At 40.5% G+C, this 16,478-nt stretch overlaps 1 protein-coding gene across 2 annotated transcripts in view; it reads left to right on the top strand.

The window, feature by feature from the left end:
* The window catches only part of ADAMTS12 (ADAM metallopeptidase with thrombospondin type 1 motif 12), a 424,853-nt gene that overhangs the window by 372,076 nt on the left and 36,299 nt on the right, over positions 1–16,478 (top strand). For both annotated transcript variants that reach the window (XM_059060818.2, XM_067030856.1), the window contains 2 exons: positions 225–368; positions 12,526–12,685. In XM_059060818.2, coding sequence (XP_058916801.1) covers positions 225–368; positions 12,526–12,685 — 304 coding nt within the window. The remainder of the gene's footprint in view (positions 1–224; positions 369–12,525; positions 12,686–16,478) is intronic.

The raw sequence follows: 16,478 nt of genomic DNA, 5'->3' as shown, positions 1-16,478 counted from the left end.
TTAGGGGGGAAGGGGTTGACATACAGGGTGTGGAACTAGAGATGAACTGTCAAGTATTTTTTATAAATAAAGTAAACATTTATTCAGCATCTACTGAATATTCACATCTGCCAGGTGCAGTGTCAGGCACTGAAGATACAGTGAAAAAAGACACGTCCCTACCCTTTATCTCTGAAAATGACACCATGTGATTTTTACCTGACTTTGTCCCTGTTGTGGACCAGTGTTCCAGGTCATGTGGAGGTGGAATTCAGCAGAGAGGAGTGACTTGTCCAGGAGGCCTGTGTGACTGGACGAAAAGGCCCACATCCATTGCACCCTGCAATGGGCATCCTTGCTGTCACTGGGCCACTGGGAACTGGGACCTGGTAAGAGTCAGTTATTTCTTTAAAATAAACTATTAAAATTGTTTATTTTTTTAAAATAGCATTTGTTTCCTTTTGATTTTAAGAGTCATATATAATCCCTGTAAATGTTCAATGTATACATTGATTTAAAGTGTGTTTCTATATATTTCGGTTCTGTATTTTACTTTTCTGCTCTCTAATACCTCTAAGTCTGCTAAAACTTGACCCATGGCTGACATTGTGGTCAGTGTTAACTGTCCTGTGTTCAGAAGAGAAAAAGATCAAATACTTTCAAAAGAGATAAGATCAAATACCGAAAACTAGCCCAAAGGCACAAAGCCTAAGGAAAAGTGATTTGGGGTCCTAACATCTTGGATCCTCTGGCTTTTTGCAGAGCAAATAGGAGTTGCATGTGCCCTGAAGCTTAAGGCTTAGCACGATTTAGTGAATTTTAGGTCTCTTGTCAACCTGGAGATTATCAGTTTGCTAGATGGCCAGCATGTTTGATGGAAGGACCAATGAAATAGTTAAATTGTAAATGAGAGAAAGATTTATGATTCTTACAAAGTTTATTGTAGAAATAAGACTATCAGTGACACTGAAAATTAAAAAATTCTTCCATAGACAGATTCTTCCATCACTCTGACTTATTGTATCCTAGGTTCTCTAGAAAATAAAGCTGAGGCAAAATCTAATACTTTATAAGGAAATACAATGTCAGGGAAGCAGGAGTGATAGAAAAGAGGAAGGAGGCAGGGAAGGAGGAGAATCATGTATGAGGTGGTACATTACCAGGCTGACCATTTTTCCTAACTGACCACTGCTTGGTGTCAAGAGCAACTGATGGCCTGCTCTCGAAAGAAGGTCTTTTAAAAGCTGTTTGAACTACTGTCTCTTGGAGCAGTTTGTCCAGAGGCAGGAAGAGAGGAGATTATCTACCACCTCCTATCTCCCAGGATTGTGTAAAAAGTCTCCTCTTAGATGGGTAGCATCCCACATTGTCCTGGGTTATTTATGTGTGGGCAGGTCCCACTGTGTCTCACATCTCATTGGCAACAAGAAAATCCATTGTCAGGGTAAGAGGCACACAGCAAGGGCATGCATGAGGTGCAGGCCAATGAGTTGTGCTTCCATGAAGCTGGTTGCTTCCATGAAGCTGGTTGCTTCCTCAGCTGGGGCCCATCAAAGGCCAACAGCTGGGAGATGGGTGAGCCAAGAGGATCTGATACACTAACACCTCAACTATTAATGTTTTTTAAAGTAACTTGTTCTTGTGTAAGTATATTTTGATGGTTATCATTATAACAGAGGCTAATGCAGTATTTTACCAAACGTAATGTCCCAAGATATTTTTAGGTTGCTATGTTCTTAGCAGTTGTCATTGTTATAGCTGTGTATTTATACCTGCATAGCCATGATCAATTTGAGTGCTGGCAGGTACTTTTTTTTTTTTTGGCTGCATTGGGTCTTTGTTGCTGCGCGTGGGCTTTCTCTAGCTGCGGCTAGCGGGGGCTACTCTTCATTGTGGTGCACGGGCTTCTCAGTGTGGTGGCTTCTCTTGTTGTGGAGCACAGGCTCTCAGTGCACAGGCTTCAGTAGTTGTGGCATGCAGGCTCAGCAGTTGTGGCTCACGGGCTCTAGAGCTCAGGCTCAGTAGTTGTGGCACACAGGCTTAGTGGCTCCGCGGCATGTGAGATCTTCCCGGACCAGGGCTCAAACCCCTGTCCCCTGCATTGGCAGGCGGATTCTTAACCAATGCACCACCAGGAAAGTCCTGTGGCATGTACTCTTAAAAAAGGCTCCTGCTGGTGCATCCAGCTCAAGGTTGTATTGGTCTCTTCCCACTCAAATCCAGGAAGAACAAGATGACTTGTTATTGCTAAAGGAACATTTTACATTAGTCAGTTAGCCTGCAACAAATAAAAAATACATATTTTACTATTTTATAGCTTAAAAAATGCCTAGTAGACAATGAAGAATGACATCAACCATTCCCTTAGACAGAACCCATAGTATTTTCTATGAATGCCCTATATTCATTGGCATCTAATGCTGATTCATGATGAATTGCCAAAGGAGATTCTGGTGTCCAGGCAAGCTTCTGGTTATACATTCTACTAAGCTGTCTGTCAGGTCCAGGACCAGTTTTCACCCTACCCCCATGGGTCATGTGAACAACAGAAAACAATGTCATACAGTTGTATTATTTTTCATATGAAGAAAATTTAATTTATATTTAGGCATCTTACAATATCTCCCTTGGAAATATACTTTATTTCCTATTTATTGGAGGTTCAGTTATTTCTAAAATCAATTTTCCTCATCCATCTTTGATTTCACAACCTGAAAAAATTGTCCTCAACAGATAAAGATGTGTTTCAGGATTAGGCTTTTCATAAATACCCTGGAGCCCTGTGTAACAATTATAAGCATCGCTAATCAAATCAAATGTGACCATCAGAAAAGAAAATTTGGCATACTTTGAAATGTCATGAAAATGCCATAAATTTGGGCCCATTCAGGGGCACAAAATCCTATAGATTAAAAACTACAGATAAACATTTTAAAGTGTCACTTTCAACTCCCTGAGGCTCTAGTACCTTATCATTCATGGTAAAGGAAATGTGGATAATGCAGTTTTCTTTCTGGCAAGAATGATGATGATATCCCAGTAAATATGATAAGAGTAATGATGTGTGAGACATAAGCTCTCACACTGAGAAGAGGAAATTGTCAAAAACATTCCCATTTTCCTGTAAGAATGCAACCTGCTCCTCATTTTGACATTTAGGTAACGTCAGTGATAGGTAACACCGAGGTTGTAAATTGTGAAGTTTTGTGTGGTTGTTCTTTAGCCAGATTTCCAGCGCATTTCTTTGGTTATAATCATCTGTATGAAGTTAGAATAGAAAGTATTAAAATCAGTGAGAAACTTAAAATCCATAGACTATCTGACCCAGTAATTCTACCTTTAATAATTTAACCCACAGATATACCACCAGATGTAATCCTAGGTGACTATAAAGAATGTTCATTGCCATCTTGTTATAATAGCAATTCCTGAAAATAATCTAAATGTCCATTGATGGAGGAACTGGTTAATTTATTAATTTATTATAGTACTGCCCTTTGAAGAATGAGGTAGACCTGTATTTCTGAGATGTAAAAATTTCCAACAGCAGAGGTACAGAATTTCCTTAGAGGGAGGTAGAAGTAGCAGTCTCTTGGAGGTGGAGATGAGTTAAAGTTTCCTTGGAAGAGCCATGTATTACTAATTCATCAGTTGTGCATATCAAAGAATAGGGGGCAGTGGAGGCGGCTCCACCTACCAAGCCAGACTTCAGGATTGTCCTTGACCTCATTACCTATTATTAAGTGAAAAGGAGAAGTTACCAGAGTTCAAGTAAGACGTATGGATGGATCAAATATATACATTTGCCTCTGTTCCCCAAACTCCATTAAACAGCCAGAAGAAGAAGAAACAAAAAAAGCTAAAAGTGGCACAAACCCACAAAGACAGAGAAGAGGACAGGAGTCAACAGCAAAGGGACGGGGTCAGTACACTTTTGGAAGATAGAAGTAGATAGCCAGCTGTGTCCTGGGTTTAAGAGGTGGCTTTACTTTCTAATGTAAAACTGACTGTACCTTAGCATCACCCTGGGGCAGCTGGTAGTGTCCAGGAGAATGAATGTCTGCTCCGGATTTACATGTGTATTTGGGCTTTTATTTGGTTTGGGGTATTCCTGTCTTCTGCTCTGCAAGTTGGGGGAGCAAAGCTAGTGTCCCAGGAGACTTGTGCCACGGCTTGTTCGCAGTTTACACAAACTTGTTCACATTAAAGCTCCAAGCAGAATCTGATTGGCAAACTCCAGCTGCAGCATATGGAAATTCTAGATGTTCACTGCCTTGAATGGGTGTCAGTGCCACTGAACTATGGGGGAGAGGAGTCGAGGGGCTGAGCCATGCTCTCCCTCTTCCTAGGAGAGCGATGGTCTAAGCCAATGACCAGTGAGCTTGGGGCCTTCCTCTCCTCACTCCTGCAGGAAGGGGGCAGTTAGGACCCCTCTTAAGCAGTCTTCTGTTTCTTACCACTAAATTGGTTTCCTTTTTCATCCAAAAGTTGGAACTCCCCAAATATGCTGTAGAAGCCAAATCTGAATTCCAAGATTTTGAAATATCTTAAACCATGAGAGAAAGTCTAGTTCTGTCCTACCTCTGATCAGCAGGCCACCTGTCTGTTCCTCTCCTCTGAGTCAGACAGCTCGAGCAAGCAAGGTTACGTGGCTAGTTCCTAATGCACTGATGGGAGCCATCCCATCAGTGCATTAGGACGATTTCTACTCAAAACATGACCCTCTGGACATCAGATGCCTCATTTAGAAGGAAAAGGCATTGATTGGATATATTTATGTGACTGAGGGCATTTGTGGCTGTAGAGTCCTTGACCATAATGTTATATGTAATGGGAACTATCTTATAAACCTGAAAAAGTAGTTTTTATTTTCTAAAAAAAAAGTAGATACCCAAACTTAAAATTGACTTAGTAGCATGTCAGAGAAAGCTAAAAACTGTCTATAGCAGAGATTTCCAGGTACATCTGAAGGCAGAGGTGAGGGTAAGGGAAAATGGGAGTTGGTTGAAAGTTTGTAAGAGAAGCAGTTGGTCTTTAGAAATTTTCCTACATCCCAACCATAGCCTGGAGGTCTTCTCTCTGATACCTTGGAATCTGGCATAGTTGATCAGGGCAAAAGGATTAATTGTCTCACCAGTGATTAAGTGATGAAAATACACACAGTAAATAGTGTGATATCCCCCTCCCCGACTGAGCTCCACAAAGGCAGGGGACCAGCTTAGCCTCAAGAGGAAAAAAACTACATAAGAAACCTCTTCCTGCTCACCTTATAAAAAGCCATGTCTCAACAACTGCCACCTGTGGAACATCCAGTCAGCTCATTGGTGCCTCATCTTAAATATACATAGATAGGGCTTCCCTGGTGGCGCAGTGGTTGAGAGTCTGCCTGCCGATGCAGGGGACACGGGTTCGTGCCCCGGTCCGGGAGGATCCCACATGCTGCAGAGCGGCTGGGCCCGTGAACCATGGCCGCTGAGCCTGCACGTCCGGAGCCTGTGCTCCACAACGGGAGAGGCCACAACAGTGAGAGTCCTGCGTACCACAAAAAAAGCAAAAAAACAGAAAACGAGCATAGATAGTGTAGGATCTCTGGACATTTGAGAAAACCTATCACACCAAGAACAAAATAACAAAATGAACAGAACAAAAGGAACTCCAAGGAATAGAGACCATGAAAGAAATGAAAAGAACTCCTCATAAAATATATATAATTAGTCTCTTTAGAGAAATAAGAGACTATATCCATGAGCTAGCTTCTTATTAAAGGTATATAAAAAGCATATAAGGAGAATATAAGGAGAATTTAGAAATTTTTAGAATAGCAAAAGTGAAAATTCAAACATAAGATTGTGAAAATAATGTGAAGAAATCTCTCAAGAAAATGAGGACAAAGACAAAATGAGATAAAAGATAAGGAAATAAGATCAGGCCAGCAGGCACAACATCAAAATAATAAGATTTCAGAAAGAGAGGATGGATGGTATTGACATGTATACACTGATGTGTATAAAATTGATGACTAATAAGAACCTGCTGTATAAAAAAATAAACTAAAATTCAAAAATTAAAAAAAACTAATTAAAAAAGGGAGGATGGAGATAGAAGTGAGAAAATTATCAAAGAATTAATACAAGAAAAATTTTCCAAAACTGAAGGACATGTGTTTCCATATCCTTCATTAAATGCTATGAAAAAAGGAAAAAAGTCAGAGGAGAGGAATATCTGATTCTACAACAGCCGAAAACAAATCTTATTTTACATGGTTGTTCCAAGAATTGAACTCATGGATATTGCCTATGTACTTACAGTGCCTGACATAGATTAATAGTAAGTGCAAGAAAATTATTAAAGGACTTCCCTAGTGGCACAGTGGTTAAGAATCTGCCTGCCAGTGCAGGGGACACAGGTTTGAGCCCTGGTCTGGGAAGAGCCCACATGCCACAGAGCAACTAAGCCTGTGCACCACAACTACTGAGTCTGCACTCTACAGCCCACGAGCCACAACTACTGAAGCCCGTGTGCCTAGAGCCCATGCTCCACAACAAGAGAAGCCACTGCAATGAGAAGCCCACGCACTGCAACAAAGAGTAGCCCCTGTTCACCGCAACTAGAGAAAGCCAGCGCACAGCAAAGACCCAATGCAGCCAAAACTAAATAAAGAAATTTATTTTTTTTAAAAAGAAAATTATTCAATTGAGATGCTTGCATTAGTTTGTACCAGTTTTAGATCATCAAATGGTTTCTTCATTTGATGATAGCACTAACAGAGTCCAGTCTTCATGTGTCTATTTTATAGCTTCTCATAGACAGTCTTTGCTGATCATCTGCTGAGCCCTGGGAATCAACTTTTCCAAATAGGCCAGTTTAAGCTGAAGAGAAGCATCCAGGACTGAAAGAGGATAGTGCGGAGTTCAGTGTAGGGTGCGATCAATTCAGTTGCTCAGCAATCTTAGCTAAGAGCTAAGCCCCAACTAAGCCCCATCCCTACTTTGGGTGCTCAGTTCTGCACAAAGATCCCTTATTTTTACTGGATACAAAGAAGTGGAACTGAGCATTAAGAGAGTTACCTTGTCTCTAAAACCCCAAATTCACAGCATTACCACAATTAACAAAACCCAAATCAGTAACCATGCTTCCTGCTTAATCCTCTAATTTAATACAACACAAATTCATGCATCTTCTCCATCACAACTTATTTAAATTAGCTAATAAATGCAGGGGCAGTGACCTCTCTGCTTTTTGTGCTTGGCTTGGAATTACCTCTTCCATCTTTTTTGTTTGTTTTTTTTAAATTTTTATTTTATATTGGAGTATAATTGATTTACAATGTTGTGTTAGTTTCAGGTGTCCAGCAAAGTGATTCAGTCATACATACATATATATCCATTCTTTTTCAGATTCTTTTCCCATATAGGTTATTATAGAATATTGAGTACAGTTCCCTGTGGGTCCTTGTTGACTATCTATTTTATATATAGTAGTGTGTATATGTTACTCCCAAGCTCCTAATTTATCCCTCCCCCCAACCTTTCCCCTTTGGTAACCATAAGTTTGTTTTCAAAGTCTGTGAGTCTGTTTCTGTTTTGTAAATAAGCTCATTTGTATCACTTTTTTAGATTCCACATGTGATATCATGATATTTGTCTTTCTCTGTCTGACTTACTTCACTTAGTATGATGATCTCTAGGTCCATCCATGTGGCATTATTTCGTTCTTTTTTATGGCTTAGTAATATTCCATTGTACATATGTACCACATTTTTTTTAAACTTTTTTTTTTTTTAATTGGGGCATAGTTATTTTACAGTGTTGTGTTAGTTTCTCCTGTACAGCAAAGTGGAGTTCCCTGTGCTATACAGCAGGTTCTCATTAGTTATCTATTTTATACATATTAGTGTATATATGTCAATCCCAATCTCTCAATTGTCCCCACCTGCCCTTCCCCTCTTTGGTATCCATATGTTTGTTCTCTACATCTGTGTCTCTATTTCTGCCTTGCAAACCTGTTTGTACCATTTTTCTAGATTCCACATATATGCATTAATATTCGTTTTTCTCTTTCTGACTTACTTCACTGTGTATGACAGTCTCTAGGTCCAACCATGTCTATACAAACGACCTAATTTCATTCCTTTTTATGGCTGAGTAATATTCCATCGTATATATGTACCACATCTTCTTTATCCATTCATCTGTTGATGGACATTTAGGTTGCTTCCATGACCTGGCTATTGTAAATAGCACTGCAGTGAACACTGAGGTTCATGTGTCTGTTTGAATTATGGTTTTCTCTTTTAAGGAACCTCCTTACTGTTCTCCATAGTGGTTGTATGGCTGTATCAATTTAATTCCCACCAATAGTGCAAGAGGGTTCCCTTTTCTCCACACCCTCTCCAGCATTTATTGTTTCTAGATTTTTTGATCATGGCCACTCTGACTGGTGTGAGGTGATACCTCACTGTAGTTTTGATTTGCATTTCTCTAATAATTAGTGATGTTGAGCATCTTTTCATGTGCTTTTGGGGCCATGCATTTTGGAAGAATGCATTCCTTATATCCATTTGGATGCCTTTAGAGAAAACAGCAATTCAAACTGATTAAATAAAAGGAAATTTATTATTTCACATAACAAGATCTGAGGTTGGATGGCTCAAACTTTGGTTAATTCAGGTGCTCAGCTACATAATCAAAGACTTGGGTTTTTTACCTTTCCACTCTTCTAAGATTAAGTTGTTGGCCTTCCCTTAGGGTTATCTTCCCTCTCTGGTTGCAAGATGGCTGTTAGAGCTTTAGGTCAAATCCATAAACTATAATATCCAGAGAAAGAGGAGGAATTGCCTCTACTGGTATCTACTATTTAAGGTTACAGAACCTTTTCTGGTAGCCTCCAGAAGGTCTTACCTCTAGTTTCATTGCCCCAAACCAGTCAACTAGCAGGACGAATGGTATTACCATGGTTGTCTTAGATATATATCCCAGAGCAGGGGATAGGGTTACCTTCCTTGGTGGATGGTGTGGCAGTTTTAAAATATGACTGCAAATTCTTTGACACATGTTCCCTTAGAGGGTAGGTTTTATGTTCTCTGCCTTTGAATCTGGACAGGTTTGGAACTGCTTCCGCCAGTAGAAACAGAGGATATGCTTCTGTGAGACTTTTGAGGCAAGGCCATACAGAGCCATGTGGCTTGTTCACTAGAACACTTGCTCTTGGAAACTTGAGCTGCCTTAGAAGTTTGACGACTCTATGGCTGTCATGAAGTGAGAAAGCTAAAGCCACGTGGAGGGCGATATGTAGGCACTTTGGTTGATGTTCCTGTTGAGTCCAGATTTGAATATCCCAGCCAAGGCATCAGACATATGAGTAAAGAAGAAGCTCCCAGGTGACTTCTAGCCCTCTGAACACAATCAGGATTCTTCTAGCAAGGCAAGAGAATAAGAAATGTTAATGTGGACAACCAGAGGGCCTGCCACATTTTGGATGCCTGCTCCTGTATTGATGTCCATGGACATGAGGTTTCTCTAACACACTCAACTTTTAGATTAATTTTGTTTTAAAGTATTTCCTGAGGTTAAGGACTTCCTTTGGGGAAAATAAAAGATGTATCTCACAGGTATGATTTGGCTCAGACATCTTGGACCTCTGAGGAGTTTCATATTCTAGACTTGGCTCCAGCTAAATTCACACCAAGCTCCCTTGGAAACACAGAGGGCCTCTGGAACTGATGAGCAAGACCATCTCCTAGTCTAATTTAGTACAACCTCAAAATATTAGTTGAGGTAAAGACTAATCTACTGTAATAAACAGACTCCCAAAGTTCATGGCTTAAAGAAGACAGAAATTTATTTCTCTCACATAAACTTCTGAACAGTTTAGGCTGTCTGTGCTCCCACAAGATCCTGAAGGAACCTCTAGGATGTTGTCCTCATCTGCATGGCTGAACCTGATCATTGTCACATAATGTGACTGTCACATCGTGTCTTCCAGCCAATAGGAAGGGGCAAGAGAGCTCGGAGGAGCCCAAGCCCTATGTCTTAAGGCCCAAGTCTGGAAGCCACACATGTCATGTTTGCTCACATTCCATTGCACAGGTCACACAGCTGTAACTAGCTGCAAGAGAGACTGGGAAATATAGTCTGTGGCAGGGCAGCCACATAAGAAGGGGAGAATGGATTTTGGTAAACAGTCTCCTCCATTCCTAGCAAGTGAGTTCTTTATTTGGATCGTTTGGAGGCTGAAATGATGAAACTCTCTGACATAATTAGGTACTGTTTTTCTAAAATGCATTTCACCCTTCTGGTAGCCATTTTTATCCAACGTCCCCCCTCTCCCACCCCTGTCCCCCACTTGTGTATGTCTAGGCTGTGTCTTTTGGGGCCATCTGTATGTCTTTGTTGAAGAAATGTCTATTTAGATCTTCTGCCCATTTTTTGATTGGGGTTGTTTGTTGTTTTGATATTGAGCTGCATGAGTTGTTTGTATATTTTGGGGATTAATCCCTTGTCAGTTGCATTGTTTGCAAATTATTTTCTCCCATTCTGTGTTGTCTTTTGTTTTGTGTATGGTTTCCTTTGTTGTGCAAAAGCTTTTAAGTTTGATTAGGTACCATTTGTTTATTTTTGTCTTTATCTTCATTACTCTAGGAGGTTGATACAAAAAGATATTGCAGGGATTTATGTCAAAGTGTGTTCTGCCTATGTTTTCCTCTAAGAGTTTTATAGTATCCAGTCTTACATCTAAGTCTTCAATCTATTTCGAATTTTTGTGCAAGGTGTTACGGAGTATTCTAATTTTATTCTTTTATATGTAGCTGTCCAGTTTTCCCAGCACCACTGATTGAAGAGGCTGTCTTTTCTCCATTGTATATTCTTGCTTGTAACAACCTTGTTTAACAGAGGAAGAAAAAAAGAGGTTGAATGAGATCCAGGACAATGTGTAGTGAGTGAAAAAGCCCAAGTCTCCTGAATTCTGGTCCAGTACCTCCAGTACCCTTTATCATATTCTGGCTTGATTAATTTCCCTTGTTCTTCCCTCTGTCCTCTGTTGCACACTTCTATTTACTCAGGATCAGTTGAGTAGTTATTTTCTTACTTTTCTCTTGTCCATATCCATGGAAAATTTGATGTGAATTCACTGAATAAAATTACCTTTAGGTTTAATCAGAGTAATCTCTGACTTTATAAAACAGACATAAAGTTCCATGCTGATCTCCTTGCTCTAGGCTTTATGAAGAGTAGAGTAAAACAAAGTAGTGGATGTTAAGAAGAATTTGATGTTTCTCCTCTTATCCCACTTTGGAGTTTTATGGGAAACAGGGTTTGGTAACAGTATTCTGAGTTTCAGTGGTGTCCAGTGTGGGTGGTTTTTTAAGCCTAGTAATCTTGTTGACCAATAATATTTCAAATGGCAAATGGGATATTTAGGGCGTGGAGATTTTTCCAGAATTTACCATGCAGCAGTCTTTTTCAGCCAATCCATGGGTATTTAGTGAATGGTCAGGCTGCGTTTAGCACTCACCTACTTACCATTCAAAACAAAGAAAGAGGAACTGGTTTCTTCCCTCTGGGAGATTTTGATTATATAAGACAGATGAGGCAAAAAGTAGTAAAACATGAAATCGAATGTAAACCATAAGAGTATATGTGGGTCACTATAGCCAAAAGGTGGAAGCAACCCAATGTCCCTCAACAGATGAAAGGATAAAGAAAATGTGGTATCTACATACAATGGAATATCATCCCACCTTAAAGAGGAAATTCTGACACATGTTATAACATGGAGGAAACCTGGAGACATTATGCTAATTGAAAGAAGCAAGTCACAAAAGGACAAATATTGTATGATTCTACTTATATGAGGTACCTCAAATAGTCAAATAGACAAAAAATAGAATGGTGGTTGCCAGGGACTGGGGCAGGGTACGTTGGGGGTACAGAGTTTCAGTTTTGAGAGATGAAAAACTCCTAGAGATGGATGGTGGTAATGATTACAGAACAGTGTGAATGTATTTAAGGCACTGAACTGTATAGTGAAAAACTGGTTAAAATAGTAAATTTTATGTTTTATATATTTTACCACGATAAAAAAATTTTTAAAGAGTGTATGTATATATAATAAATTCAGACACATTTTCTTACAACCCCAGGGTGGTTTCCCAGGCGATCCTCTCTCAGCTTTCCTCGTAGCTCTGTCCCCTCTCCTCACATCTGACTCCCAGCCCCTAATCAAAACCAGTTAGAGAAACTGGATTGCTGAAGCACCAGAGTCCAGATATGAAATTTTTTTCTATTTTGCTTGCAGTTCAACCTCTGTCCACATTCTTCAGAGAACCCAATTGTAAATTAAGCCGAATTCAGTTCACACCATCTATAATATAAACTCTTCCTAAATTCACATCTCCAAATTATTAGTGCCTTTATTCTATGACTCCTTCAAAAAGCCTTGGGATAATTGAGGCTTGCCCCTATTTGACAACCGTGGGGTTAAAGCAGGTATGCTGGAGCTCCTGGGGGAGAATTATGACTCTCTCCCTGTGTTCCTCTCTTCCAGTGCACTGCATCCTGTGGAGGTGGCTTTCAGAAGAGGACTGTCCATTGTGTTGCCTCAGAGAACAATAAAACTGAAGACCAGGACCGATGCCTGTGTGATCACGAACCCAGACCTCCAGAATTCCAAAAATGCAACCAGCAGGCCTGCAGGAAGAATGCTGGTAGGTGAATGGCTTTGCTCAGGGGGACAGAGCTTTTCATAAATAAGTTGTCCCGCATGACTTGATTTGTGGGTAGTTTTAGTCCCCTTTTACAGAGCTAAGAATCTTAATGCTGAAGAGGCCAGCCAGCTCCCCTGGGAGCCATCTGACTGATTCCATGAAGTTCGACATTAATTCCTTGAGGGATTATCTCATCCATTTTCCTATCTCAAAGCACGTTTACACTGACTTCATCCCACACAAATGAGAATCACTTCCATTTTTTCAAAGATTTCTGAGAAATGCTCTAGCCTTTCTCAGGAACCCAGACAAGTACTGATTGGACCTTTGTATCAATCTTGCACTGCTGTCTGAGGTCAGGTTCCATAGAAACAGACTCTGAGGTGCGAGCTTGTGTGCAAGGGATTCATTAAGGAAGTGCTCCCAGGGAAGATAGCTAAGGGAGAGGGATGCAAGACAGAAAAGGGAGGAAACACAGCTGGGCTGCCACCTCAGGCACATTCCTAGCTTCCGCCTGCTCCCACAGGGAAGCTCCAGGGTGAAAGTTATATCTCAAAGTTGTCTGCTTTTGAGGCCAACGAGATGAGAGTTCACATACCCACGCCTTTCAGCCACTGACCAACAGCTACCCAGGGAAAGTGGATTTGCAGGTATTGAAGGCTCTCTACCAGTGGTACTTTTTCCAAAGATTCTTAAGGATAAGACTGTTTATTAATCTGTTTATTAATCACCTCCTTCCAAGCACTGAGGGCTGGCATTCAACAGAGACTGCTGTCAGAGTTAATATCCTGAGGAGAGTTTCCCTAAGGATTGTTTATTTACAAATTATGTATTTATTTAACAGATATTTGCTGGGCACTTACTTTGTGTTAAACATAATGTCAGACTAGGAACAAAATCACCAACCAGTGCGATACTGATCAGGGCGGTAAGGGTGTTATGACAGCACTTGGGAAGGGCATCATATGTAAACTGGGGAGAGGAAGGAAGGCCTCCCGAGGAAGTGAAGGATGAGTAGAGAGGTCAGGGGAGAGGTTCCAGGAGCAGCTTTCAGTGTCTGCAGTAAGCAGGAAGAAGATGATGTCATGGCATATAAGTCTAAATGCAGTAAACAGTTCAAGGGAAGTTAGGAAACAGTAGGGCTAGAGGGGTAAGCTGCAGCTAGAGGATAAAGAGGAGATCAGCAATCAGATCAACAGTTGATCAGATCAACTCATCAGCAATGCTGATGAATTTGGACTTTATCCCTAGGGCAGAAGGGAGCCATTGAAGTATTCCAAACAGGGGAGCGATGATAAGAAAGTCATGCAGGCTGCACTGTGGAAGGTAGAGAAAGGAACCAGTTCGGAGACTACAGCTGCACCCCAAGCAGGAGGTGTACGTGGCATGAACTAAGGCAGCATAAGCGCAGATAGAGAGAAGTGAGTGGATTCAAGAGCTACTTAAAAGAGACACCCGACAGGACTTTGTGCCGGGGAAAGAGGAGGGAGAACAAAGCCCAGATTTCCGACTTGCGCAGCTGAGTAGATGAGGCTACCATTCTGTGAGAGACGAAGCCCAGGAGTGGGTTTGGGAATGGGGAAAGGTAATGCATTCTGTTTGGGACATGTTTGTTGAGGAGCAGATAAATCATTTAGGTAGGCGTGGTCTGTGATTGGTTTTTACACAGGTGCAGAGGTCAGGAGAGAGGTGTGGGCTGGAAATCCTGAACAGAGTGCACTGAGGGGAAAATGCTTCAGGTCTAATGATCACATGCAACTTCTTTCTGACCAACTTGCATTTGAGGCTGGCTATCATTGACCTTACTTGAACCTCCAAACAGAGCTACCTAGGGCTCATTTTCAGAGGTATTATTAAGTTTTAGCCTTCCAGGCTCTTGCTACTCAGTGTGGTCCCTGGACTAGCTGCATTGGCATCACCTGGGAGCTTGTTAGAAATGCGGGATCTCAGGCCTCACCCCAGACCTACTGAATCAGAATCTGCATTTAAACAAGATTCCCAGGTGATTTGGATGCACGTTAAAGTTTGAGAAGCACCCTGTTCTATTTTTTTAATTTTATTGAAGTATAGTTGATTTACAATGCTGCATTAATTTCTGCTGTACAGCAGTGATTCCGTTATACATTTACATATTCTCTTTCATATTCTTTACCATAATGGTTTATCACAGGATATTGAATATAGTTCCCTGTGCTATGCAGTAGGACCTTGCTGTTTATCCATTCTATATATACTAGTTTGTGTCTGCTAATCCTAAACTCCCAATCCTTCCCTCCCCCATCCCCCCCTCCCCCTTGGCAACCACAAGTCTGTTCTCTGTGTCTTTGAATCTGTTTCTGTTTCATAGATAGGTTCATCGGTGTCATATTTTTAGAATCCACATATGAGTGATATATGCTATTTGTCGTTCTCCTTCTGAATTACTTCACTTAGTATGATAAGCTATAGGTACCTCATTGTAGTTTTGATTTGTATTTCTCTAATAATTAGCGGTGATGAGTATCTTTTCATGAGAAGCACCCTGTTCTAGACCAAGGGGTCAATTTGGGACACTTCCTTTCATGTCATCTCATCACATTCTTTGGTACCATGTTTTTAAAACGCTGAGAGTATAGAATCCTTCTAAGCTGTGATGGTTTTTCTATAATTGAGGCAGCAACACAGTCTTGGTTGACCATGCCTAGTGTTATTATTTTGTTTTTGTCTTTGGTCGTACCACACGGCATGTGGGATCTTAGTTCCCTAACCAGGGATTGAACCCGTGCCCCCTGCAGTGGAATTGCGGAGTCTTAACCACTGGACCACCAGGGAAGTCTCTACTGGTTATTTTTAAATTATATATACATTGCACTGCCCAGCAATAAGACAGTTGAAGACAATTTTCAATCATCAAAATTGAGTTAAATGCATATCTGGTATTTTTTACATTGAAATCTCACACTGAAGAGATGATGACTAATGGTTAGCTGACAATTGATGTAAATAAAAATGAATTCCACTCACCAAAAATTATCAGGGCAACAAAAGGTAATTACAAGTTTCTCTCGAAGGCAGAGCCATGTTTACTCATATAGGAACAATAAATAGGAAAGAGCAGCTGCAAGAAATTCCTTGATTTAAAAAAAAGCCAACCACCCACCCTGACCACTGTACCCTCTAAAATGCTTTGAAAATAAGCCATTCAATGCACAGATTCTTCTCAGCCAGCCAGCCATCACAGTAAACATGGCCCCATGCCCATCTTGTAAAATCAGGTATGAATTCATGTAAGTTTTGTTTTCCTCCAGGCCATTTTACTTTCTTTAGGTGTCGTCTAAATTGTTAATGACTTAAAATCTAAATCAGAACGACTATTTCCATAGTGGGGGCTATAGAACTCTTTCCAAGCATATGGGTTAAACAAACATCAAAATATACGAACAGCTCATGAAGCTCAATATCAATAAAACAAACAACCCAATCAAAAAATGGGTGGAAGATCTAAATAGACATTTCTCCAAAGAAGACATACAGATGGCCAACAAACACATGAAAAGATGCTCAACATCACTAATTATTAGAGAAATGCAAATCAAAACTACATTGAGGTATTAGTACCTCACACCAGTCAGAATGGTCATCATCAAAAAAATCTAGAAACAATAAATGCTGGAGAGGGTGTGGAGAAAAGGGAACCCTCCTGCCCTGTTGATGGGAATGTAAATTGATACCGCCACTATGGAGAACAGTATGGAGGTTCCTTAAAAAACTAAAAATAGACCTACCATACGACCCAACAATCCCACTACTGGGC

The sequence above is a fragment of the Kogia breviceps genome, chromosome 4 (genome assembly GCF_026419965.1).
Source record: "Kogia breviceps isolate mKogBre1 chromosome 4, mKogBre1 haplotype 1, whole genome shotgun sequence".
Classification (NCBI taxonomy): domain Eukaryota; kingdom Metazoa; phylum Chordata; class Mammalia; order Artiodactyla; family Physeteridae; genus Kogia; species Kogia breviceps.
Note: the sequence above shows the minus strand (reverse complement) of the source record. Positions and strands in the feature narration are given on the sequence as shown.